Source organism: Andrographis paniculata, unplaced genomic scaffold, assembly GCF_009805555.1.
Source record: "Andrographis paniculata isolate CXL003 unplaced genomic scaffold, ASM980555v1 Contig62END, whole genome shotgun sequence".
NCBI lineage: Eukaryota > Viridiplantae > Streptophyta > Magnoliopsida > Lamiales > Acanthaceae > Andrographis > Andrographis paniculata.
The window spans coordinates 3,182,271-3,209,661 of NW_026137598.1; the positions used below are offsets into that span (position 1 = coordinate 3,182,271).

The window sequence follows — 27,391 nt, forward strand, 5'->3', positions numbered from 1 at the left end:
TTGACCAGCGGGGCGTGGGCCCCGCATGCGGATTCCAAAGCCTCTATCAAATCCGACTTAATTTTAGGGACACGTCATCAGCACAAACGGTTGATTGGATCGCTGAAACGTACCGTCAGGATTGAGCTTGTTTGTGACACGTGTACGGATGAGATTTCGTCGGAGTCATTGTTTTTCTTTCCCATTTACTTGGTTTGACTATTTTAGGTTTTCATTTATTATTATCAATTATTTTTGGTGAGTATGATTTTTTACTTTTTGTTTGTAATTTTTTGTAATTAGTTGTATATTGTTAGTATTAAATTGCTAGCATTTTTTATTTTTATTTTTAATTTGAAATTTATTGCGATAATAAAAAAAGATCCGGGGGACCGATTTGGGGTATCTGGAAAGTGGCGGGGTAAAAGTGGAATTTGAGCGGTATATCGTTTACAGCAAGAGGACACGTGTCACGTGACATGGATTGTTGGCTTGGCGCTCTGGTCCATCATCTTCTCCTTCCTTACTTCCGTTCCCACTTTCTCTTTCTAATAGAAAATAATCTCGCCCGTGCTCTGCGATTTCTAGAGAGAGAAAGAATGCGGGGAGTCTAGAATTCGGTGTTGGATTTGGAATTTGATTCTCCCTCGAGGTACGTTGAGTTATGAGCTTTGATTTTTGGATAAATGTTGGCGTAAATCTTGCAATTTTTTAGGTTGCGTGGTTGTTGATCACTGTGTTTCCTCGTATTGTTGTGTTGAATTTGTTCTAGTCTCGTTTTTTTAATCTGCTGTTTTGACTTTGAGTTTTTTTTCTTCTTGTGAAATTAAATCTATTTTGTGGTTTGTGTGTATGAGAGAGAGAGAGAGAGAGAGAGAGAGAGAGAGAGAGAGAGAGAGAGAGAGAGAGAGAGAGAGGCAGAGAATGAGTATTTTGATTTGGAAAAACGTTACTTCTCGGTTTACTAATTTAGTTGAGGACGGCTTAAAATTCGGATTCGTGAGGTTGAACTCGAGAAGTTTTGAAATCGATGTGTTTAATCGAGAAGCTTTACATTGCAGTAACATATACATAGAGTTTGCGAATTGAATCTCTCCGTTGCACGCTCTGTTATTTACGGACGTCTTTGGGTGAGTTCGCGTATATAAATTCTGTATGGTATTCCTATTTTCGTCTTTGAAATTTCACAATTGGGGTTGACCAAGATAAATTAGTCATCTCATGATCGGTTCTCTTGGACTGCAAACAGCAGGCAGTAGTCTTGTCTGTTACACCATTAAATGGAAGAACAGAGTGAAAGGACCACAAAGCCCTTGCTGGTTCTTGTCCTCTCGTTCTTGCGCCTTATGCCTGGGAATATTTGTGCCTTGGATCTTAATATTATGCAGCTAGATTTGTCCAGTAAACAAATTATTTGTAGTTTAGACAGATATTATGATCCTTGTCCCTGGTTTTAGATCAATTAAGTGAAGAATTTATGTTTAGCCACTATAAAAATGCTATAACGTAAGTCTTGTTTAATTTTGATTATCATGTTGATTGCTTGTAAATTTTCTTCTCCATAAACATCCCAGGATTAAGCGTATCATAGCACTTCAGACTAATTTGTTCATTTGGCTGATTACTTAAATGCATAACCTACAATTTTGTTATTACATTTTGCTTGTATAGCTCAGATATCTGCAATCTCAATTCGGTGAACGGAAGATACTGTTGGATTTAGTTGCCTGTAGTGTAGTGATTAGTAGCAGCGATGGAACATAGCGAAGAGGGACAGCCTTTGAAGCCTGAAAAATCATCTTCTCCAGCAAAAGTGGTAAAGAATATTTCTCAAACTAATTATGTGATTCAATGATCTTTTGAATGGGATGATCTTGTCATGCCCATTCTAAGAAAGTTCTTATAAAACTTGCTTTATGAGATACTTAAAATTCAATTTACGTCAGCAGGACCAGAATAGCATCCCGACGTATCCTGATTGGGCAGCAATGCAGGTGATGCTCTCAAACCAAGTTTCTTCAAAGACGGTCAAGAATTCATCTGTGATTAGAAAAGCATCAATTTGGGGTTTTCCTTGTGCTAATTACTGCTGATAATTCCTCAGGCATACTACGGTTCTCGATTTGCAATACCATATGTAAGCTCAGCTGTTGCTTCTCCACATGGCCACCAGCCCTATTTGTGGGTACCACCACAGGTATAAATTAATTCCAGCTGATGGTTATTATACAGATGGCAGGATTCTGACCTGGAATAATTCGTATTTGTGTGTTTTTTAGTCCATGATTCCGCCTTATGGGGCTCCATACGCTGCATTCTATGCTCCTGGTGGTTTTTTCGGACACACTGGAGTTCCAATAGTAAGTCACACACATGGTTAATTTAATTCTGCTAATTAAGTTTGTAGTCCAGACAGGCTATAATTGTCTTTTTTGCCGTTACTTTGTGTTAGCTTTGAATAATCATTGGGGTTAATGACCAAATGATTCTTTCCCAGGCTGGTGCTGGTTTTAGTGCTGACACATCAGTGAAAATACCAGGCAATACCGATGAAATGAAGAAGTCTAAAGATTCTGATCCGCGTGCAAAATCAAAAGACAGTTCTAATGCCGACAGTGGTGAACATGGAACTGATCATAGACTCTCTGAAAGGTTTGAAGAATAATATTAGGCCAGGAAGAAATATAAACTACCTTTCTGCTTATCTATATTGGGATTGCATGACGTAGTCATCTTTTTAATGAACAGCGAAGATACTGGAGGGTCTAGTGACGGAAGTAATGGCGTCACGCATGGGGTAGAACCTCAAACTATGAGGAATCGTGTTTGTTATTCAGTTTGTTATTATGTTATTTTTTAATTTCCTTTTATGTTATCATTTAATAGGTTGATGAAAGTGGTAAAAAGAGAAGCCGACAAGGATCTCCAAGTAAGTATCTTTTTCTTTCTTTACTTTCTTTTCAATTATGACACTTGTCTGATCCTGCAACCTTCCGTCTATAGGCGATGGAGAGGCTAAGAAAAAGCAACGTGCAGCTACTGCTGCTGAAGGCTGTCGAGATTCTGGGAAGGCAATTGAGTTGGCAAAAACCCCAGTGGAAAAGATCGAGAAATCTGATTCTCCACTCCTCGACGTGAAGCTGAGTCCAACCAACACACCATATCCATCGATAAACAATGAAGCATTGATGCAGGTAGTCAAACTGGATGTTTCATTTTTAATTTATTTATTTTTTCCAATTTGTCATGCGGATTCGATCAACGACATTAAGTGAACATATTGAATTCGACATTTAGACACCTATAAAGATTTGATTAGGCTTTAGGATTGTTGAATGACTATTAATATATTCTTTATTTGTTTGTATTTACTTTCCTTAACACCCATGCATAATTCAATTTCATAATATCTTGCCTGTTAAAACACTTTTTCATGCACGAGAGGCACTTTTTCATGTTAAATCATCTAGTTGCTTTTTATCGAGGAACTAATTTCTGTTGATTATCGTCTTTCATTATTTTATTCCCAGAATGAGCGAGAGCTGAAACGAGAGAGGAGAAAACAATCCAATAGAGAATCTGCTAGAAGATCTAGGCTTCGTAAACAGGTGTGGCCACCGAATACCATATCCTAAATATGAATTATAACATAAAAATCTTGAATTATTAAATGTCAATCACCCTTTTCTGCCCTTTCCATATCCAGGCCGAGATGGAGGAACTTACTGGGAAAGTTCAAGTACTGACTTCCAAGAACATGACTCTCAAATCTGAGATAAATAAATTAATGTTAACCACCGAAAAACTGAAGCTCGAAAACGTCGACCTAATGGTATGTCTCCCCTTCACGGCATATCCAAATACCGCATGCTAATTAATGGATCCTCCTCTTAAAATATTCGACAATTCACATCTTCAGGAAAAACTCAAAGCTGCCCTGAAAGAGAGAGCAATCGACAATCCAATACTGAAACCAGACGGCACACAGAATCTGCTCGAAAGAGTAAACAAGAACACTTCCAATGACGATGGAGACTCGTTCGAGAAGAGCACCCCCATGGCCAAGCTTCACCAGCTCCTCGACCCCAGCCACAGATCGGATGCTGTAGCTGCAAGTTAATTCGCCGAACCTATACGTCAATTGACTTCAACCCATGCCGTACCGGTACGCTTACTTCTGATTTGCAGTTAAAGTTAAGAGACTACAGAAATCCAACCTTCCTTTTTTTAGAAAAAAAAAAAAAAAAAAAAAAAATTTAGAGCCTTTATCACCAATGCTGGAATTGATTTTTAAGACGTGATTCCTGGGATGATATATGATGCTAAGATTTGTCCATGTCTGGGAGAATAGTCTAGTCAGAAATAAATAATGATAACAATAATAATTATAGTTATATTTATAATATGATATGTGAGACAGTAAGATGTTTTTTTCAGGTTTTTTTTTGGTATTTATATGAACTATTAGGTGTTATTATTGGACTGATTAGTCAAGGGAGATGATGTATAACTGTATAAGTTGTGTCTAATTAGAAAAGATGAAATAGACAAGGATTTGATGTTGCTAAGATTTTTATAGTTTGTGCCTATCTTTTTCTATTGTCTTCTTGTTGGGAAGAGTTATGGCGAGAAGTGTTCTTTGTAAGTAGTTTGTACCGTAGTAAATAAGAGAATACTTAAAATATGACCTCGATAAATTTTTCTTAGAAAAACTTAGCACATGATAGATGGAATATGCTAATTCAATCTAATAAAATGGTTTTTCTTTATTTCTTATTCCTGCAAGATTTCGATTTGGTCGTTGGTTTTGAGATTTTGCTACAGGCGCGGACATTATTGGTAAGAAATGTAACATGAAACAACCAAAATTAAATTGTGGTTGCAACAATTACAAAAGCTATAAATTAAAGGCCGGCTTTGTTTAGACGAGATTTTTGGAGGTTTTCGAGGTATTCGGAGGTTTTAAAATTTGAAAATAATGTCTCTGTGTAAAAAAATATATGATATGATGTCTTGTGTAAGAAAAATACTCTTTGTCCTATATCTATATATTGATTTATTTTTTGAAGTTTTAAAAATATTAGTATTATACTACCTCCGTCCATCGAGGAAGTATTTGCGCAATTGTATTTAACATTAAAAATATTCTTATATATGTATAGTTTACTTAAAAAAAATATGATTGTATTTGTATTATAAGTGACTAATAAATGTATTTTTGTCATTTTCTCTTTATTTGTATTACGTTTTGATATACTAATTAATATACAAAGATCAATCCAAAAAAATTACTATGTAATTTGTGGTTGGACATCAAACTAATATAAAAATAACGATATTTGTGTAATATATTGTAAATTGAAAGAGTATTTGTAATGATACTTTGTGTTGGGACATAGAAAAATAGATATATTGTAAAAGGACGGAGGGAGGAAGGGAGCATATTGATATAAATTTTTTTTTTTTTTTTGAATAAGTTGTTTAGTATCAAAATCTTTAAAATTGTGTAAACAGAGTTTTTTAATATGCAAATATCTTGTTAATTTAGACTGTTAGATTTTGCTATTTAGGCTTCTCCTCAATAAAATCAATAATTTATTTATTTATTTAATTTTATATTTAATATTAAATTTATATTATAAATAACAGATTAATTTTTGTTTTACTATTCGGGATCCCAACTTCTAATCCCACAAACAAATACACACTAGTTGTTCTTCACGACCTATATGCTTACGAGATACCAACTGAATTCAATACACAATCCTTTCAATTGTCGAACCAATTTCAACTATTCATAAACGCATTGATCTTGTTTCATTTGAGTTTTTGTTGTTTTCCATAAAAATGATATACAATTTTTAATTAAAAAAATTTATTTTTATAATATATTAATTGAATTACTATTACATAAATTCAAATTACTACTTATATAAGTTCATACCATACAAATTCATTATTGATAAGAGATGAATAAAAAAAATAAATCTTTTTAAAACGAACAACCAAATAAAATAAAACAATTGTTAGAAATATTATAATAAAAAAAATTAAAAATTGAAAATAGCTTAAAAGAATTTAATAAAGATTTCATTTTACTATAAAATTGAAACACAAAAAAAAAAAAAAAAAAAAGTGAAAATTAACAAACAACACGATTTTGGGTTAAATTTTCTAAAGCAGCACTTATCAACAATAGGGAGACAAAACAACGACAATAACTTCGGCGCTAGCTAGCGAAAATTCTGGCGATCCTATCTCCTATCCAAAGTATCCAATCTGAAACCCTCTTTATTAAATGGACAAAGTTACGAGAAAACAATATATAGGAAATCTCGCAACATGTTGAAAAATAGGTTAATTATTTAATTAATGAAATTTTATTTTAAAATAAATTCGTAATTTTTAGAACCGATTATTCGGTGAGTTGAAATGGATATGAGTTGTATGGTAGCTATTAATAATATGGTTAGACAAATGAATCTCGATAAGCTATAGATGCGCGTGCCATCTGCCCAGACTAAATAATAACACAAATACACGAACATGAGTTTTGTCTTTGGTTCAAATGTCTTGATCGTGGCCATGGGTATATGTTGGGTTTGGTGAATGGTAGACTTGGCAAAATCCATTATGCTCCAGAGCTAAATCACAACAGCAAAATATTTTGTTGAAACCTTATAAAATGTAACCCAAAAGTTTTTTAAAATTCAAAAATTCAAATAATATATTTATGATTGAATTAAATTTGGTATTGTGATTACCGACTATTAAACATCGGCGGTTTCGATTCGAAATATAATCCCTTCAGGGATGGAGTGCCTATAAAAAAGCCACTCTCATCACCCATTTCAAAGGGACACCCAGACTAGTATCTCTTCTCTCCCTCCGAGAGTCCCTTTCCGGTGAGTTTTCCGGAGATATTCCAAGAATTTTCTTTCATGGTCAAACCTTCAACAAAGCTCTTTGTCTCTTCATTTTAGTTTGTTAGAACTCCAAAATATTGAGGTACTATATAATTTAGAGACAAAATGTCGTTTTATCTTTAAGAATGTTACGCCACAAATTTATTTCGATAAATTACTGCTAATATCGAATTTATTTCAATTATCGAATTTTAATTTTTGATAATTATTTAATGTTCTTGAGAGTATTGTGATTAACAATTTTCAAACATGACACTCCCCAAAACTCCAAAGAGAAATTTGCTTCTCGATTATATGGTGAAAATTTTCGGAAAAAAACCATCAAAAAAACACATAAGAGTTGTAGAGAAGAAACACAATACCTTTGGAACTATGATATGTTACGGATGCTATTAAGGGTGTAAGGAGATATATATATATATACATATATGAATGGACGGATATGATTGCAACCCTAGGATCACCCGTTGAGATCAAGTCTTTGGGAAAAATAAATCGTCAACACACAGATCGGGTCACAGATCAACATATGGTGGACTAGGCTGGACAATTGAATCGGGCCAAAACACAATATTTTTCTACCTTTTTGGTCGAGATTCACATGGATAAAAAAACTCATCAAAGCCACACCGATTACTTAATCACACAGTGGGGTTTGATTTTTGGTTTTACTATTTCGAACTTTTTTTTCTCCAAAAAATATCAAATCAAACATTAATTTTTTATTTATTATATTACATTAAAATTAAATTATACATTCAAAAAACATCACATCAAAACATATTTATATCACATCAAACAAATATTTTAATTCAAAATTTTATTATTCAAAATCAAAATTCAAAACCAAAATCTTACAAGTAAACACACTTCATTATTTATTATTTTCATTATATTTAAAATTTTAATAAGATACAATAAATATATTTAATTAATGGGTAAACTGTTTTTTTAGTCCCGTAACTGGACCCCTTTATAATTTTAGTCCCGTAAATGGAGTTTGTCGCAAACTAGTCCCATAAGTGAAAAAATTTTGCTGTTTTAGTCCTCCGGCGCCGGAGACACCCGCGTGGCTCGCCGGAGGTGACGTGTCCGCCAGGTCAGCGACACCTGGCGCTGACCTGGCGGACACGTGGATTATTTTATTTTATTTTTTATTTTTTTAAATTTTTTTAAAAATTATTTTTAATTTATTTTTAATTTTATTTATTTTTTTAATTTTTTTAATTTGATTTAATTTTAAAAAAAATTGAAAAAAAAAATAAATCCACATGTCCGCCAGGTGTCGCTGACCTGGCGGGACACCTGGCGGACACGTCACCTCTGGCGAGCCACGCGGGCGTCTCCGGCGCCGGAGGACTAAAACAGCGAAAATTTTTCACTTATAGGACTAGTTTGCGACAGGCTCCACTTACGGGACTAAAATGATAAGGGGGTCCAGTTACGGGATTAAAAAAACAGTTTATCCTTAATTAATTAATTACACGATGTCACTCACATCTTATATTCTCCCATTTGGCTGAGTGATAGAATATGCATTAATGGTTTAAATAAAATACATAATAAACTTTATGCGTACGAAATATAATAATTCAAATCTTTATTGGCACAAGTCTAACATTGTTCATTAAGTATGTAGTAACATGAGTTAGGTCTACATTATTAAATCGATATAGTTCATTCCATGTACCACATATTGGTTTTATACTTAATATTATTCATAATTGAAAACATCGATAATAGTCTACATTAATATTTAAGATAGACTATAACTTGTTCAAATATTATTAAAATTCATGCGCGCAAATAAATGAACAATAAAACAATTATTTTCAGAAATTATGTATAAGGGAGCTCGAGATATCAAATACATAAAACACAATATTTATTAAATTACATTCATAATGTCCATTCTTTCGACATGTACAATAAATTTATTTAGAGGCAGTCTTTTAGTCAACAGATTCGCAATCATAAGATTGATGCTAATATGTTCAATTGACATATTTTGTTACTGAACTTCTTCTTTAACGACAAGGTATTTTAGATCCATATATTTTGCACATTTGGAGTACTTATCGTTCTTTGAAAAGAAGACTGCCGCCGAATTAGCACAATAAATTTTCAACGCTGTTAACTATTCCAATCCCTAAAATGAAGTTTCTCCGCAGTCAATTTCTTTGAACTGTGGCCTCGAAGCATGCCACAAATTCAGTTTTCATAGTGGACGCAGCTATGACAGACTACTTCGCACTTTTCCATGATACTGGTCCTCCAACTAGTAGGAACAAATACCCGAATTTGAATTTCCTAATATCAACACATCCGACTTAATATGAAACTACATAACCCACCACTTATAGATAATAAGACATTCTGTAAGTGTGCATACGATTTTTTGTCCCTTGAAAGCCTTTACGCCAAAATATTAATGTCATCTAATTTTGGATGGAAAGCCACGGGTCACCCATCCCGAAAGTACCATAGAACAAAAACGTTTAATTTTAGAATTTTTTCAATTAGGCTCCCAAAAAGAAATATACATATTGTTGACATGTGTAGTATATTCAATTAATTTAATCTCTGTTCAACTTCGAGAGTATCGCATTATCCTTGACTTAAGATATAACGTTCATGTCGCACCATAAGAATCAATTGCTAGACTCCTCAACAGTCTGATCAACGATTATAAGCTGTCGTAGGTCAGCTCTGATGTCACTACCAAAATAATGCTCATTTGTAGCGGATTACTATCCGCAACAATTGTTTCGTTTCAAAAGATATTTTTGTATTAAATTTTTTTCGTAGCAATTAGATTTTTGAATTTGGTCAACCCTATTTTTGTTTTGTTGCGATGTTTTTTGTTCATAACAACTATAATTATAATAAGACGTCGTCCTATATATATTTGTTACGTCTGTTCAATTCTTACAATATTAATAATTTTTTTTTAAAAAAAATTAATCAATAAGAATTATATAGAGTGACTTTGTCAATGAAAAAAGAAAGCAATTTTAAATAAAAAAAATCAGCAATTCATAAATATAAAAAATATTACTTTTAAAATCTAAAAAAAAAAAGAAAAAAAAAAGAGTGGATGCGTAAATAGGGATAAAGAAATTTATCGAAAATACCAAAATATACGTATCGTACCTACCAAAAATATCGAAAACTTCGGTATACCAAAATTTTCCGTACGGTATTAGTACCATTTTTCGGTAGAGTACCAATATTAATTTTGAAAAAGTTTGGTATTTTGGTATTTTACCTTGCCAATATTATTTTTATCAAATAATTTACTTATGAAGTTTTAGTTTTGGGTTTTGATTTTGAATAGTAAAATTTTGAATTGAAATAGTTGTTTGATGTAATATAAATATGTGTTGATGTGATGTTTTGAATGTAAAATCAAATTTTAGTGTAATAAAATAAATAAAATTGGGTGTTTGATTTGATATTTTTAGAGGAAAAAAAAAATTTGAATGGTAAAATCAGGTGTAAAACCTGACAAGTAAACACAACATTTTCAAACACTACAAAAAAAATATATTTTATTCATGAAAATTACTCACATAATTAATTTGGTAAGTAATACCAACCGGATTACTCAAGAAATTAATTCTACGAGTGATTTACTCGCGAAATTATACACCGAATATAATTCCGTGAGAACTTAATCACATAATTAATTCCATGAGTATTTCCATGAATAGTTACTATCAAAATAAGTCCGTCACAAGACATTTTCGTTACGAAATTAATAGGCACAAAGTTTTTTTTGGTGGTCAACTTTCTTTTTTTATTTGTTACGCAATTCAAGCCATAACAAAAAAAGTCAATATTTTAAAATAAAAAAAATAAAATTCATATAAAATATTTTAAAATTAAAAATTATTATTTGTTTAGATTAACTTTACGGAAACATGAGTCATTTATGCGCGATTTGTCCTCACTCACGCGCATTCACTTTTCAAAGGTGTTATTTTTTTTGAAATTACTTTAAAACAAGCATGCTTAACCTTATAGTTTTCTCAAGTAGGCTCCCGAAAAAAAATATGCATATTATTATATGGTTAATTTATTTAATCTATTTAATCTCTATTCAACCTCAAATGTATCGACTCGTTATTATTTAACTTTGGGGTCACAAGTCTCCTATTGTGTATGACTGAAATGATAAGACCAACAATTGAGGTTATGAATACATGAAACGGATTTAGATCTGATCAAACATGCCCTAAATATTCAGTCGTCCAAGTCCATTAGCTTTAATTTGACCCTCAATTGTCTTCCTTCCAATTTTCTTATTTTTGTTATGTAATAAATATTATGATATTGGTATGTATGTATGTATATATGTGTACTTATATATTAGTATATAATATTTATATATTATAGTAAAATATAATGTATAGAGAGAAAGTGCAAGTGAGAAAGTGCAGTAACGAAGATTGATTGCTTTTTTCATCTGATTTCATTTACAATTGATACATATATATATATATATGCATATGACCGCCATAAAAAGTGTTAATAAATGCATCCACGTCTTGATGTATGTAGTGTCGACGTATGTGCATACACACATATTTGGTGTATAATACTCCTCCTTGGATGCATTTGTACAAAGAATGTGCCTCGTTAAAACCTTACTATGAAAAAACCCTGTGGAAAAAAATCATAGTGAAGGAAAAAGAGTACATCATTCTTGTATTAATGCGCTCCCCCTGTTTTGGACTTTATTTGATGTCTTTCATCCGATGCATTCCAATTCCTTGCACCAGTTTATTGAATGTTGCAGTCGGTAGCGCCTTTGTGAATAAATCTGCAAAATTTTCAGACGATCGAATTTGTTGCACATTAATTTCACCACTTTTTTTAAGATCGTGAGTGAAAAAGAACTTCGGAGATATGTGCTTTGTCTGATCGCCTTTAATATATCCTCTCTTTAATTGAGCTATACAAGCTGCATTATCTTCATATAATATTGTATGAGGTAATTTATCATTAGTAATCAACCCACAATTTTTCTAAATATGGTGAGTCATGGACCTCAACCAAACGCATTCACGACTGGCTTCGTGAATTGCTAAAACCTCAGCATAATTTGAAGAAGTGGCTGTTATTGTCTGTTTAGCAGATCTCTAAGAGATTGCGGTTCCACCATAAGTAAATAAATAGCCAGTTTGAGATTTTGCTTTGTGCGGATCAGACAAATAACCAGCATCAGCATAACCAGTTAATTCATTTCGAGATTCACTCAAATAAAATAAACCGAGGTCATGAGTCCCCTGAAGATAACGAAGAATGTGTTTGATACCATTCCAATGGCGCTTTGTGGGGGATGCGCTAAACCTGGCCAGTAGATTTACTGAAAAAGATATATCCGGTCTGGTACAATTTGCAAGGTACATTAATGCGCCAATAGCGTTGAGATATGGTACCTCGGGGCCAAGTATTTCTTCATTTTCTTCTCTTGGCCTAAATGGATCTTTATGGGATCAAGGGATCTGACCACCATTGGTGTACTCAGAGAGTGAGATTTATCCATATAAAATTGTTTTAATACCTTTTGGGTATATGTTGATTGATGGATAAAAATTCCGTTGTTCACATGATCCACCTGTAATCCCAGACAATATTTTGTCTTTCCAAAATCTTTGATCTCAAATTCTTTCTTTAGATATTCAACTGCAATTTGGATCTCTTCTGGAGTTCCAATTCAATTGAGATCATCAACATATATTGCAATAATGACAAAATTTGATCAATTTTTCTTTATAAAGACGCATGGGCATATTGGATCATTAGTATAACCTTCTTTTATTAAACATTCACTCAGACGGTTATACCACATTCGCCCTAATTGTTTAAGTCCATACAATGACCTTTTCAATTTGATGGAATATGATTCTCTTGGGTTTAATTTGTATGCTTCGGGCATATTGAATCCCTCAGGAACTTTCATATAAATATCAGTATCCAAGGAGCCATAAAGATATGCAGTGACTACGTCTAAAAGACGCATATCGAGTTTTTCTCGCACTGCTAGGCTCACAAGGTATCTAAATGTTATTCCATCAACAACTGGAGAGTACGTTTCATCAAAATCTACTCCAGGCCTTTGTGAGAATCCCTGAGCTACAAGACGGGCTTTATATCTCACAATTTCATTATGCTCATTTCTTTTTCGTACAAACACCCATTTGTACCCAACTGGTTTTATACCATCTGGTGTTTGAACAATTGGTCCGAAGACCTCTATTTTGTTTAATGAATCAAGCTCTGATTGAATCGCATGCTCCCATTTTGGCCAGTCATTTCTTTGTCGACATTCATGAACCTATTTTTGGCTCTGGATCCTCATTATATTCCATTATATCAAGTGCTAAACTGTATGCGAAGGCATTATCAATAATTGTCTCTTTACAGTTCCAACATTTTCTTGAAGTAACATAGTTAATTGAGTTTTCAATAATCTCATCATGTTCTTCAAGATCGTGCTCTTCTGGAGCAATTATTTCAGGGTTGACTTCCTCGTTAGATTGAGGTTTATCAATGTCATTCATGATATTTTCATGATTATCATCATTAATTCCTCTTTTCTTTCGAGGGTGTTTATCTTTGGAACCGAGTGGTCTATCACGTTTTAAGTGTGTCGCTGATTCATTAGCACTTGCAATTTGTCTATCAGGGACAATTATTTTAGTCGGAGCCTTAGCAGCTTGGATATATGATCGAGTGACTTTGCTCGAGTCATTGAATGCATCCGGTAACTGATTTGCAATATTTTGCAAATGTATAATGCGTTGAATTTCTAGTTCACACTACTTTGTATGAGGGTCATAAAAATTCAATGGGATTTTCCAATTAATATCCCTTTTCGGTTCGTTTTTGTCTCCCCCTAATGTCGAAAAATATGATTCGTCAAAATGACAATCTGCAAATCTTGCAGTGAATAAATCGCCCGTCATAGGTTCAAGATATTTTATAATTGATGGCGATTCATATCCGACATAAATGCCCAATCTACATTGAGGACCCATTTTTGTACGTTTGGGGGGTGGAATAGGAACATAAACAGCACACCCAAAAATACGTAGATGAGATATATTTGGTTCATGACCAAATACTAACTGCATTGGGGAATAGCTATGATAGCTTGTCGGCCTCATTCTTATAAGTGTTCATGCATGTAAGATTGCATGCCCCCAAGCTGAAACGGGCAACATAGACCTCATCAGTAATGGTCTAGAAATCAATTGCAATATTTTAATAAGTGATTCTGCCAGGCCATTTTGTGTATGAACATGAGCAACTGGGTGCTCTACATTAATTCCAATCGACATGCAATAATCATCAAATGCATTCGATGTATATTCACCAGCATTATCCAGACGTATAGTCTTAATTGGATTATCGGGGAATTGTGCCCGTAATTTAATAATTTGGGCAAGCAATCTCGCGAATGCCATATTGCGAGTAGATAATAAACAGACATGTGACCATCTGGTAGATGCATCAATAAGCACCATAAAATATTTAAATGGCCCACACGATGGGTCTATTGGTCCACATATATCCCCGTGTATTCTTTCCAAAAATGTAGGTGATTCAATACATACTTTAGTTGGCGATGGCCTGGTTATCAATTTTCCTTGAGCGCAGGCAACACATGTTAACTCATTTGAGTTTAACACTTTTTGATCTTTTAATGAATGGCCATGCGAATTCTCAATTATTCGCCTCATCATTATACTGCCAGGATGCCCAAGGCGATCATGCCATATTTGAAAATCGGTAGTCTTTTGATCTACCGTGAGGTGTGTTTCAACAACACCTAGTTTGGCATAATATAAACCAATAGAGAGTGACGGTAATCTCTCAATGATGCATTTCCTTTTATCAATGATATTGGTGATCAATAAAAATTCACCATCGGTATCACTCATAATTTCAACGTGATAACCATTTTTTCGAATGTCATGAAAGCTCAGTAGATTTCTTCGAGCTTTAGTGGCCAACAGTGCATACTATATCACAATTTTCGTCCCTGCGGGGAGAAATATAATGGCTTCTCCAGAGTCTTCAATTAATTTTGCACTGCCACTTATTGTATTGACATTCATCTTTTCCCTTTTGAAATTGGAGAAATAATTTTCGTGTTTCAATATGGTATGTGTCGTTGCACTGTCAATGAAACACATATTTGCATCATTTTGTTTGGCATCCATTTAACCTTCAAATATAAATAAACGCAATATTAATAGAGACATATATAAGTATTACAAAATGTATTACAAAAAGGTAGTATGCGATAATTTAAATATTACAAAACATAATGTAAAATGACATAATATGTCTATTACTGGGGGTTTGCTGGATCTATGACAAAATCCGTTATATCAAGATGCGTTGTGTCGTAATCCAAAAGATCATCATCGGGGTCGTCATCGTTATCAACGTGATTAGTCTCGACCTCCTTCCCTTTTTTCTGCAGTGAGACTTGATAAAGATCGGCTTGGCGTTTGGCTGTTCTGCAGGTATTGGCCCAATGGCCTTCAATGCCACACCGATTACAACTGCCGATTCGCCTCTTTCCCTGTTTAGCCTTTTCGGCTATATCCCCATGTTGGGGTTTACTCTGCATCCTGTTAATGTCAAAACTGCGGCGATTGTAAGGGGTATATCGACCGCGTTGACTCTCACGACCGCGACCACGTCCACGGCCTCTACCACGTCCTCGGCCTCGTTCAGAAAATGTCACATTCCATTCAGGGAACGGACTGGAACCAGTGGGCCGGGGCTGATGATTTTTCATCAATAACTCATTATTTTGGTCAGTTAATAAAAGCATGCAATGAGCTGTGAGTACTTTTGAAAATTTTTCTCACGATATTGTTGTTGCAGCACAACATTAGAAGCATGAAAGGTAGAGAGAGTCTTCTCTAATTTATCATTCTCAATAACATTTTCTCCGCAGAGTTTCAACTGAGAAGTAATCTGATGGATAGCAGAGTTGTACTCTGTAACAGTTTTAAAATCCTGCAACCGCAGGTTAAGCCAATCATGTCGGGCTTTGGGGAGAGTGATATATTTCAAGTGCCCAAATCTCTCCCTTAATTCATTCCACAAATCAAGTGGATCTTTCACCGTCAAATATTCAGACTGTAGAGGAATGTCCAAATGATGACGGATGAAAATAATAGCCTTAGCCCGATCTTGGCTTGTAGCCGTATTTTCACTGGCAATTGTATGAACAAGGCCCATTGAAACCAAATACATTTCTACGTCTAGGGACCAAGTCAGAAAATTATTGCCGGTGAGAGACGGGAGTTTAAAAGAAAATTTTGCAAGGTTTTCCATAGTATAGAAAATAGATAATATAGATAATATAAAAATAAAATTTACCAAAAATAAAACAGGCAAGAGCCTTCGTGCTGATAACGTATTATGTAATAAATATTATGATATTGGTATGTATGTATGTATATATGTGTACTTATATATTAGTATATTATATTTATATATTATAATAAAAATATAATGTATAGAGAAAAAGTGCAAGCGAGAAAGTGCAGTAACGGAGATTGATTGCTTTTTTCATCTGATTTCATTTACAATTGATACATATATATATATATAGGCATATGACCGCCATAAAAAGTGTTAATAAATACATTCACGTCTTAATGTATGTAGTGTCGACGTATATGCATACACACCTATGCACATACCTATTTGGTGTATAATAATTTTACCTATATTTCAGGTTTTTAAAGATGGAACTTAATTGTAGCCTATTCTTTTTATTTCTCTCAATTAAACTAATATATAAATATATATATTAATTTTTTTTTATATTTTCTATTAAATTGCTTTCTATTAATTATGTATAATTATATAGTTTTAAATGATTTATATTATGGGTGTGTTTGTTTGGGGGTTTGGATTTTGAGTTGAGATTTGAATAGTAAAAAATTTGAATTTGAATAGTTGTACGATGTGATATAAATAGGTGTTGATGTGATGTTTTGAATGTAAAATTGATTTTTTAGTATAATGTAAAAATTGAAAAATAAGTGTTTGATTTGATATTTTTTGGAAGAAAAAATAGGATCAACAGTGGATTTAAAATCCAATCCCCTAAAAAAACACACCCTATATAAAAATTATTTTTTTTACAAAATAACCTTAATATTAAAATATTTTCTTTTAAAAAATAAACATCTATTTTTAAATTTATTTTTAATTAAATATATAGATTAAATCATATCCGAACTTATACTCCAATATCATCTAATTTCTCAATGGTAAAATCTAACTTACATTCCAATTTGCAACCAACATTTTAAAAAACAATGAAGGGAGTGACAAATTGAAGGTGAGTATCAATTGTGAAAAGAAAAGAAGAGAAAAGAAAATAAATGAAATGAAATGGCAGAGAGAAAGAGATATGTAGTAGTAGTAGTGTGCAACGTAACACAATGAAATGAAATTTACATGAAATAAGATTCGGACAGCCATCAATTGTTTGAAACGTCAGCCGCCAGATGGTAATTTCTGTCCGTAATTCCCTCCTTCCCACGATTCCTCTCATCTCATCTTTCAACTTTTCATTCATTCTTTTCTTCTTCTTCTTCTTCATTAATCCAGTCCAATCCAAACCAATCAAACCCTAATTAATTAGTTCTGCAGATCAATCCATTATCAATATTCCATCGATCATTCCTCTCATAAACCTCAAAGAACCCTAATCCAATGCTGCAATAACAAACACTCCTCACTTTATTGTCCAAATTCCCAATTCCCTAAAATTAAACCTTTCTCTCTTTTCCATTTCATCAAAATTTCCCATTTTTACAAGTCCCGGTAGCTTGGAATATGTCGTCGGGGCCCACGCCTCCTCTGCAGAAGCCTCCAGGGTACCAGGACCCCAACAACCCTGCCGGCCGGGCCCCACCACGGCGTCCCGGAAACGTGCCGCCGTCGTTCGGCACAAAACGCCGCCGCTCATTTTGCCGGACTTACTACTGCTGGTGTTGCATTGTCTCCATGCTCCTTTTTATCCTCCTCATCTCCATCTCGGCATTCTTTTATGCTTTTTACCATCCCCAACTCCCCGAAATCCACGTGGCGTCGATGAAGATAACAAGGTTCGACGTGCAATCCTCGGCGGACGGGGCAATCTTGAACTCGGAATCCTCTATTAGGGTTGAGATCAAAAACCCTAATTCCAATTTAGAAATCAAGTATAATAGAACTAGCATTTTGATTAGAGCGGACGATGGGGGCGTGAATTTGGGGAAATCGGTGGTGCCCGGATTCATCCAAGCCGCAAATAATGTGACGAGTATGGATATCAAGGTGAAGGCGAAGCAAGTTGTGGCGAATGAGGTGGCAGAAAGAATGAAAACGGAATATCAGAGCAAGAACTTGAAAGTGAGTGTGGAGTTGGATGGTGGGGTTGGGGTTAAGGGGGCCGGGTGGTCGACTTCCCCGGTTTTGATGAATGTTGCTTGCCGAGGGGTTCGGCTAAGTGAGCTACAAGATAGTGCCGGAAGTAATCCTAAATGTCAGATTACAGTATTCGACTGGTACGTATATGTTTATTTTATTGGATTATATAAAATTTGTTTGGTTTGTTGTTTGATTTGCCATTTTCTTTATTTGAATTTTGATTTTAATAGTATTTTAATATAATATGATATGAAAGAAAATAATGTATATCTTGTTAGTAATAAGGAAAAAAAATTAAAATACTTTGATATAGAAATCAAACAAGCATATAATATAGAACTATCCATTTTAGAGTTTAGATTAATTATAACATTGCTCTTTGTTGGATGATAATTTTATCTTACCAAATTTCATTCATCACTTACATAGAAAAGTGAAAATTAGTGGTAGGTGGATGGGATTGCTGATTCGACATGTTTAACACATTTTGTGAAAATAGATAACGTATGTGTGATCGTACATAATAATATAATATACAATATATGTTCTAATAATATATAATATAATTTTATATAACAATTTTAGCATTATAAACATATTTATACACCACAATCCATATGAATTCAATAATATATATTTATTCTTTTTCTTATTTTTTAAGAATGCAAAATAGTAAATAAATGTGGTGCCTTCTCCAATAAACTTATAAAGCTTTTGAATATTTATTTATTTATTATTATTATTTTTTTTTTCAGTAGTAGATTATATGGTACTCAAAGTTTGTTGAACACACAAACTTAATAAAAAATATATATTTTACTGGATATTAATTATTTATTCATACATTTGTCTTGATGTGTGGCAAGTTGGTAGGGCGTGGCAAAGCTACGTTAAACTGAAACTTTCAAACTATATTTTATACTGAAAATTATTGTATAAAATATTTTATACTAACATCATACCAATCTTTTATATTATACTGATATTTCGATATACTGTATTACAAAAATTTAATATACCAAAATAAATAATATACCATAAAATTCATAGTATACTAGAATACCAAAATATTGAAAATAATTAATTTTTTGTCAATTAATTACTATAATAAAAAATAATAATACAAAAACATTGATATTCTTATTTATAATTCTTCCATTCTAACACCTAATAATTTCATTCTATTTTATTCGATATATACCGGTGTATACTGTAATACCACCGACATATATTGAACTTTAGTATATGTTGGCATCACTCTATATATCTAACGTTTGGTATATATTAAATTTCGGTATAATAACGATATATCGTGATATATATATATAATTATTTACTATATAAAAAAAATGATATATAAAAAATATGTTGTGAGTGATATTTCATATATTTGATATTTTTCTCTAGTCCTAGTAGTTGTAGTTTGTAGGGTATAATTAATATTATTCTACTATATTATGATTAATTTTAATGTAATGTTGTATTACGGTATGGTTAGGGTGTTGATTAATCTTAATAATCATATGAAATATACTTCTTAGCATATGACTTAAATTAAATTAGCATGTATTATGTAAATATTATTACAATATGATGTCAGTTCATACTACATATTATGTTTGCGTTAATATATATATTGTGTATTGAGATCAATCATAATACGTGGACTACTACAATAATTTTAGTTCGCATATTATATTTTTGTTATATTAACATGTCAAAAGTATTGTCAATATATAGTTATTTAATTTTTTGGAGCATCAACGAATGATAATGATTTGTCTTAAATTTGCAGGGTCCGTGTACATTGATAATTCAGAAAAAGGAGTATATTAATTGAAGCTCTAAATATACATGTATGTATATATATATATTCGTGTATTTCGTATTGATCATCACTTGTTTGGATGTGGTTTGAAAAGTAGTTTTGGCGATCTGACAATAGAATGAATATACAAGAAACTTTGGGGAGTTTTAGAGTTTGGAAGATTTGAAAATAGTATAAAAATTAGTACTTAATGTGATCTTTTTGCGAGAGAAATATATATTTAATGTGAAGTTTTTAAAATAATTGAATAATACTGAAGTATCCAAAATTATTGTGTAAATAGAATGCAAGTAAATTGATTATCAATGTGCTAATATTTTAAATAGAATTATTGGTTGGGTTTGGGTTCTTTCTATGTGTTGGAGGCCAACAATTCAAGTTAGCTCAAAAAGAATTAAAAGTCCATTTTTGCCAATTGTTGCCCTAGCCGTCTTAGTTGAGAGAGGGGTCAATTGGGTGTAGAGATTGAGAGAGACAATTGTTATCAACGCGCGTGAGAGAATCGGCAAGCAAGAGATAATTTCAACTCGGTTCCGATCAACGGTCTCGTCATCTTCGGATGTTCCTTTTGGTATCGTTGATATCTCCTTATTTGTTTGGATTCGATTTTGAATCTTATTGGTTGGGGATTGGAATGGGTTGTTTGTAGTTGGGAAATCTCTTGTGATTGGGGTTCGATTCTTTATTTGGGTGTGGAGGTTGATAGCCCTTTTGATTGTGGTTATCTTTTGATTGTACGAACCTTTTGAGATAGTGGTTTTTGCCTTGGGTCGGGTGATAGGCCTCGTGGTTTTTATCCTTCACTTTGAAGGAGTTTTCCACGTTAAAAGTCGGTGTCTCGTATTGTTATTTCCGTTTTTATTGGTGGTTGTCATTCATCTTCTTTTGGTAGAAAAAATAATTGATTGAAGGCAAAGGTTTTTGGTGGAACTGTTTGAACACACTGCTTAGGCGTGACCACGCTTAAGGAGTATGTCGAATCTAATTTTGGTTTGCATTTTGGCCTTCTTCCGGTATTCTTTCAACATAAAGTGGGTATCAGAGCAAGGTTGTTTGGGAGTGTTATTTACCATTGAAAGATGGATGTGAACTTGGGAAGAATGATTTGCTTAGATAGAACAAATTATCATGTTTGGAAAGGGAATATAACTGATCTTCTATATGTGAAGAAGTTACACGGGCCAGTGTTTTTTGCCACAAAGCCTGATGTTGAAACTAGCGATGCGGATTGGGAATTGGAGCATCGACAAGTATGTGGTTTCATAAGGCAATGGGTAGAAGACAATGTTTTGAATCACATTGTGAATGAGACCAATGCCAAAACATTGTGGGACAAGCTGGAAAACTTATATGCTTCGAAGACTGGCAACAATAAGTTGTTTCTATTCAAGCAGGCTATGCGTTTAAGTTATCATGAGAGCAAGTCTATTTCCGATCACATAAATGAGTTTCAAGGATGTTTCGATCAGCTGTCAGGCATGGGAGTGAAGTTTGATGATGAGGTACTTGGTTTGTGGCTACTTAATACTCTTCTAGATTCGTTGGAAGGTTTCAGAGTCTCTTTGCCTAATTATGCGTCCGATGGGATAGTCACTTTGGAGTTTATCAAAAGTGCTATTTTGAATGAAGAGGTGAGGAGGAAGACTCTTGGCACTTAATCTTCTCATTCGGAGATCTTAGTTACGAATAATAAGGGGAGAAGTTGGAACATAGGCCGAGATCATGGGAATTGAGAAAAGAGTCGAGGAAGAAGTAAGTCAAAGCCAAAATACAAAGACCTTGAGTATCATTATTGTGGCAAACGGGGACATATTAAAAGGTATTGTTTCAAGTTGAAAAAGGAGCAGAAAGATAAAGACAACAAGTATGAGCATAAAAATGATGATAGGAGCAATGATCGTGTGAATACGACAATGCCGGAGGATCTCGTCATTGTGTATGAGGAAGAGGGAGTTCATCTTACCCAAAATGAGACTAGTTGGGTTGTGGATAGTGGAGCTGCATTCCATGTGACTGCTAATAGGGATTTCTTCACATCATATACTCTGGGAGACTTTGGAGTCTTGAAGATGGGAAATGATGGCTTAGCGAAAGTAGTAGGCACAGGAACAGTGTGTTTGGATACCAGTAGTGAATACACACTAGTGCTGAAGGATGTGAGGCATGCTCCCGATGTTCGACTGAATCTAGTCTCCACTGGCAGGTTGGATGATGATGGATATTCTTGCCATTTCGGTGATGGAAAATGGAAGATTACCAAAGGTTCTATGGTAATTGCTTAGGGTAAGAAAAAATTCAGTTTATATTGGTTTCATGCTATTATTTCTACGAATGGTGTTAATGCAGTTCAGAATGGGAGTTGTTCGAGCTTATGGCATAGGAGATTGAGTCACATTAGTGAGAAAGGACTCGATACTTTGGCGAGAAAGATTCTACTCACTGGTGTTACACGTGCTCAACTTGATAAGTGTTCACATTGCCGAGTGGGAAAGTAAAGACGGGTTTCTTTTGTTCATCACCCTCCTACGAGGAAAAGAGATATTCTTGAATTGATCCATTCGGATGTGTGCGGTCCTTTGAAGGTAAAGTCTTTTGGAGGTGCATTTTATTTTGTTACATTCATTGATGATCACTCAAGAAAATTATGGGTTCGAGTGTTGAAATCGAAAGATCAGGTTCTTGATGTTTTTGTTGAGTTTTATGTTTCTGTTGAGAGAGAAACATGTAAGAAATTGAAGTGCATCAGGACTGATAATGGAGGTGAATATTGTGGACCGTTTGATGCTTATTGTCGAAAGCATGGTATTCGACATCAGAAGACGCCTCCTAAAACTCCGCAACTAAATGGCTTGGTAGAAAGGATGAATAGAACGTTAATTGAGAGAGTCAGATACGTGCTTTCGGATGCTAAATTGTCTCAACATTTCTGGGGTGAGGCTTTATATGTAGTTGCTCACATTATTATAACCTGACTCCTACAGTGGCTTTGTAGATAGATATTCCTGACAGAGTTTGGTACGGAGAAAGAGTATCTTATGATCACCTCAAAGTTTTCGGATGCAAGTGTTTTGTTCATGTGCCTAAGGATAAACGATCCAAGTTGGATGCTAAGACTCGACAATGCATCTTTATTGGCTATGGTGATGATGAATTTGGCTATAGGTGTTACGATCCTATTGAGAAAAAGCTTGTCAAAAGCCGTGATGTTGTATTCATGGAGGATCAAACAATTGAGGACATTGAGACGAATCATAAGTCAAATGTTCAAAATAAAGACTTGATTTATTTGGATCAAGTTTTTACACTAAAATTGGGTGGTGATGAAAATCAATCTGTCGGCGATGATGTTGTTGATGATGTTGATGTTGGTCCGGATTCGGTGGATATGGCAGAATTTTCATTGAGAAGGTCTACCCGGGATAGACAACCCTCCACTAGATATTCATCTACGGAGTATGTGCTCTTGACCGAGAATGGAGAGCCTGAGGATTATGAAGAAGCCGTCCAAAGTCCTGAAAAAGAGAAGTAGATTGTTGCTATGAAAGATGAAATGCAATCCTACATGCTAATGACACGCATGAGTTAGTTGAGCTTCCAAGTGATAGAAGAGCCTTGAAAAATAGGTGGATCTATAAGGTGAAGCATGAAGAACACTCATCATCTCCTCGATACAAAGCCAGACTTGTTGTGAAAGGCTTTAGTAAAAAATATGGTGTTGATTTTGAGGAGATTTTTTCACCGGTTGTCAAGATGGCTTCTATTCGAGTTATCTTAGGTTTGGTTGTTTGTCTTGACTTAGAAGTGGAGAAAATGGATGTCAAGACGGCGTTTCTTCACGGTGATCTCGAAGAAGAAATTTATCTGGAGCAGCCTAGAGGTTTTTGGTGAATGGGAAGGAGGACCATGTATGTCGATTGAAAAAGAGCTTGTATGGGCTTAAACAGGCTCCCCGGCAGTGGTACAAGAAATTCGAATCTATTATGATTCAACAAGGGTACAAGAAGACTGATGCCGACCCTTGTGTTTTCGTGCAGTGGTTCTCAGGTACTGATGTTATCATCTTACTTCTTTATGTAGATGATATGCTCATTGTAGGCTCTTCAGCCTCAAAAATAAATAATCTGAAGAAAAAGTTGAGCAAGAATTTTGCGATGAAGGATTTGGGGCCAGCTAGAAGTATTCTTGGGATGTATATTTCTCGGAATAGGGAAGAGAAAAAGTTATAGTTATCCTAAGAAAAATATATCAAAAAAGTGTTGTAGCGGTTCAACATGGACAAGGCCAAAGCTACTTCTACCCCGTTTACTGCTTCGTTTAAATTGAGTGTGAAGCAGTGTCCTTCTACTGAGAAAGAAAAGGAAGTTATGCAGCGGATTCCTTATGCCTCAAAAGTTGGAAGTTTGATGTACTCCATGGTGTGTACTCGGCCGGACATATAAGCCGGTGTGTGCAGTTGGTGTTGTCAGCCGATTCATGTCGAATCCTGACAAAGAGCATTGGAGTGCAGTGAAATGGATTTTGAAATATATTCGGGGAACTTCGAGTATGAGGTTGTCCTTTGGTACTGATAAGCCGGAGCTTGTTGGTTATACAGATTCTGATATGGCCGGAAATATTGATAATATGAAGTCTACTTCTGGATACTTGATAACTAATGCAGGGGGAGCTATTTCATGGCAATCCCGATTGCAGAAATGTGTTGCACTCTCTTCCACTGAGGCAGAGTTTATTGCTGCTACCGAAGCTTGCAAGGAGTTATTATGATTGAAGACTTTTGTGAGTAAAATCGGTTTCGCTCAACAAAAGTATATTTTGTATTGCGACAATCAAAGTGCGATCCATCTTAGCAAGAATCTGACATTTCATGGGAGATCGAAACATATTGATACAAGGTATCATTGGATTCGAGAGATTTTGGATTCTAAGTTGATTAAAGTTGATAAAATCCACACGGATGAAAAAATGGTGTGGATATGTGCACTAAAAGTCTTCCAAGAGACAAGTTCGAGTTCTGCAGGATGGCTGCAGGGTTGGTTGCCTCCTCCACATAGTCGGAAGGGGGAGAATTGTTGGGTTTGGGTTCCTTCTATGTGTTGGAGGCCCAACAATTCAAGTTAGCCCAAAAAGAATTAAAAGCCCACTTTTGCCAATTGTTGCCCTAGCCGTCTTAGTTGGGAGAGGGGTCAATTGGGTATAGATATTGAGAGAGACAATTGTTATCCACGCGTGTGAGAGAATCGGCAAGCAAGAGATAATTTCAACTCGGCTCCGATCAACGGTCTCGTCATCTTCGGATGTACCTTTTGGTATCGTTGATTTCTCCTTATTTGTTTGGATTCGATTTTGAATCTTATTGGTTGGGGATTGGAATGGGTTGTTTGTAGTTGGGAGATCTCTTGTGATTGGGGTTCGATTCTTGTATTTGGGTGTGGAGGTTGATAGCCCTTTTGATTGTGGTTATCTTTTGATTGTACGAACCTTTTGAGATAGTGGTTTTTGCCTTGGGTCGGATGATAGGCCTCGTGGTTTTTATCCTTCACTTTGAAGGAGTTTTCCCGTTAAAAGTTTCGGTGTTTCGTATTGTTATTTCCGTTTTTATTGGTGGTTGTCATTCATCTTCTTTTGGTAGAAAAAATAATTGATTAAAGGCAAAGATTTTGCTGGAACAGTTTGAACACACTGCTTAGGCGTGACCATGCTTAAGGAATACGTCGAATCTGATTTTGGTTTGCATTTTGGCCTTCTTCCAGTATTCTTCCAACCCTATTTGTTATACTTAACACTCACTCTGTCTATTTTAAAAGTATACATTTACTTTTGGTACGGAGTTTAAAAAAAATTAATATTTTAGTTATAGTGAGTAGTTAAAAGTAAATTAAAGACAATTTTGTCATTTTCTTTTAGTGAAAAATTAATGATGTGATGATAAAGTAGAAATATTTATAGAAAAAAGTGGGGTAGTAGTTACTAAAAAACGAAAATAATTACTTTATAATTTGACAATTTAAAATAAAAATATGTATACTTTGTAAGTGAACGATAAGTGTATAATTTAACTCATATTTGTATTATTGGCCTAAAGTCGAAAATAATCAAACTAAATAGATTTTTTTAATTTTGAAAATCAACTTCTTGCATAGGGAAGAGGATCGTCGGTCCTGATTTTGACTTGGTACCGAAGTTCCCACACACATATATGTCCTTGATGACCCCACCTATTTTTTTACCTCATTCTACTTTAATTCAAAAGTTACATTATTAATACCATAAAATTTCAATTATATCCTTAAAAAGTCTAAAATAATATTATTATTTTTCTTAATTTTCGTGTAAAAAAATTATAAGCATTATTTTATATGACTGATGTCACACAAAAATTTATCAAAAATGACGGGCTAATTTTTGAGAGTTTTTTTTATCGTTTTTTTATCAATCGGATCAAACTGATATATGTTTACCAAACATAAGTTTGTCAGCGTCATATCCAAATCAGATCGATTGATAGAAATTTAGAGTAGCGGTGACCCAAAAGAATACAAATCCAATGAAAATTCCTACTCGATCAAAAAATTATGAGGTTTGGCAATTGGAATAAAGAAGAGAGATGAGTTAATTTAGAGGTAGAGGGTTGATGACCACACTAACAAAATCATCGAAGAAGAAATGAAGTTACATAAACATTTGAACTTGCCAAATAAAAGGACTTCATGGAACAATTATGGAGGAGAATTATGAAAGCAATAATGGAGAGCAGCCGTGTGAAAAAAAAGGTTACTAATTCCACAATTTATACATTTTTATTTCATTTTCTTGGATTTGTTTTTGTTTTTCAAAAATAATGTTAATTCGATCTTGAATCAAAGCAATTTTGTTTGTGTCATTTTTTCTTCACACTACAAGAAAATATCATTTTTTTAATGAGATTTTTTCGTCTTTAAATTCACTTTTTCCGTTACTAATGATATTAGAGACGGAATTAATGATGAAATTACGTTAGCTACGTGATCTTTAAGGACAGAATTCCGTTACAAATATACTATTTTTTTGTAGTGTCAATTCATTTTCATTTTCTTTCCCTAAATTTTTCGCATGCCATCGAAAATTCACATCGAGTTGCCCATGATTCCACCTATTCTCCCGCTGAGAATTTTTAGGCCGAAAAATTTTTCAGGCCAATATAATTGACACACCCAGTAGA

The 27,391-nt window shown here is 34.0% G+C and overlaps 3 protein-coding genes across 5 annotated transcripts; 2 read left to right on the forward strand and 1 right to left on the reverse strand.

Annotated features, from left to right (window-relative positions):
• Positions 1–488: 488 nt before the first annotated feature.
• On the forward strand, positions 489–4,903 carry LOC127261276 (common plant regulatory factor 1-like). 3 transcript variants are annotated; one of them, XM_051289552.1, is made up of 13 exons: positions 501–631; positions 1,651–1,795; positions 1,929–1,973; positions 2,084–2,176; positions 2,259–2,339; positions 2,477–2,631; positions 2,728–2,776; positions 2,866–2,908; positions 2,983–3,173; positions 3,510–3,587; positions 3,686–3,811; positions 3,899–4,144; positions 4,766–4,903. In XM_051289552.1, exons 2-12 carry the CDS (start codon positions 1,733–1,735, stop codon positions 4,097–4,099), a joined length of 1,125 nt encoding a protein of 374 aa, XP_051145509.1. In that variant the 5' UTR covers positions 501–631; positions 1,651–1,732; the 3' UTR covers positions 4,100–4,144; positions 4,766–4,903. The 3 variants fall into 3 exon arrangements, with proteins under 3 accessions (XP_051145508.1, XP_051145509.1, XP_051145510.1); XM_051289551.1 differs by lacking the exon at positions 4,766–4,903 and having other exon boundaries at positions 489–631; positions 1,656–1,795; positions 3,899–4,750; XM_051289553.1 differs by lacking the exons at positions 501–631; positions 4,766–4,903 and adding an exon at positions 901–1,109 and having other exon boundaries at positions 3,899–4,750.
• A 10,367-nt stretch (positions 4,904–15,270) lies between these two features.
• On the reverse strand, positions 15,271–15,726 carry LOC127260418 (uncharacterized). Its single transcript, XM_051288152.1, has one exon. The coding sequence runs from the start codon at positions 15,724–15,726 to the stop codon at positions 15,271–15,273; it is 456 nt and encodes a 151-aa protein (XP_051144109.1).
• A 2,063-nt stretch (positions 15,727–17,789) lies between these two features.
• On the forward strand, positions 17,790–20,176 carry LOC127260419 (NDR1/HIN1-like protein 13). Its single transcript, XM_051288153.1, has 2 exons — positions 17,790–18,502; positions 20,161–20,176. Exons 1-2 carry the CDS (start codon positions 17,790–17,792, stop codon positions 20,174–20,176), a joined length of 729 nt encoding a protein of 242 aa, XP_051144110.1.
• Positions 20,177–27,391: the final 7,215 nt, after the last annotated feature.

Bases quoted from the DNA above. Each gene is read 5' to 3' on its own strand.
- LOC127260418 (XM_051288152.1), bottom strand. From the start codon at position 15,726: ATGAAAAATCATCAGCCCCGGCCCACTGGTTCCAGTCCGTTCCCTGAA.
- LOC127261276 (XM_051289551.1), top strand. From the start codon at position 1,733: ATGGAACATAGCGAAGAGGGACAGCCTTTGAAGCCTGAAAAATCATCT. The intron at 2,177-2,258 runs GTATAAATTAAT...TGTGTTTTTTAG, and splicing joins ATTTGTGGGTACCACCACAG to TCCATGATTCCGCCTTATGG. The intron at 2,777-2,865 runs GTAGAACCTCAA...ATCATTTAATAG, and splicing joins GTAATGGCGTCACGCATGGG to GTTGATGAAAGTGGTAAAAA.
- LOC127260419 (XM_051288153.1), top strand. From the start codon at position 17,790: ATGTCGTCGGGGCCCACGCCTCCTCTGCAGAAGCCTCCAGGGTACCAG.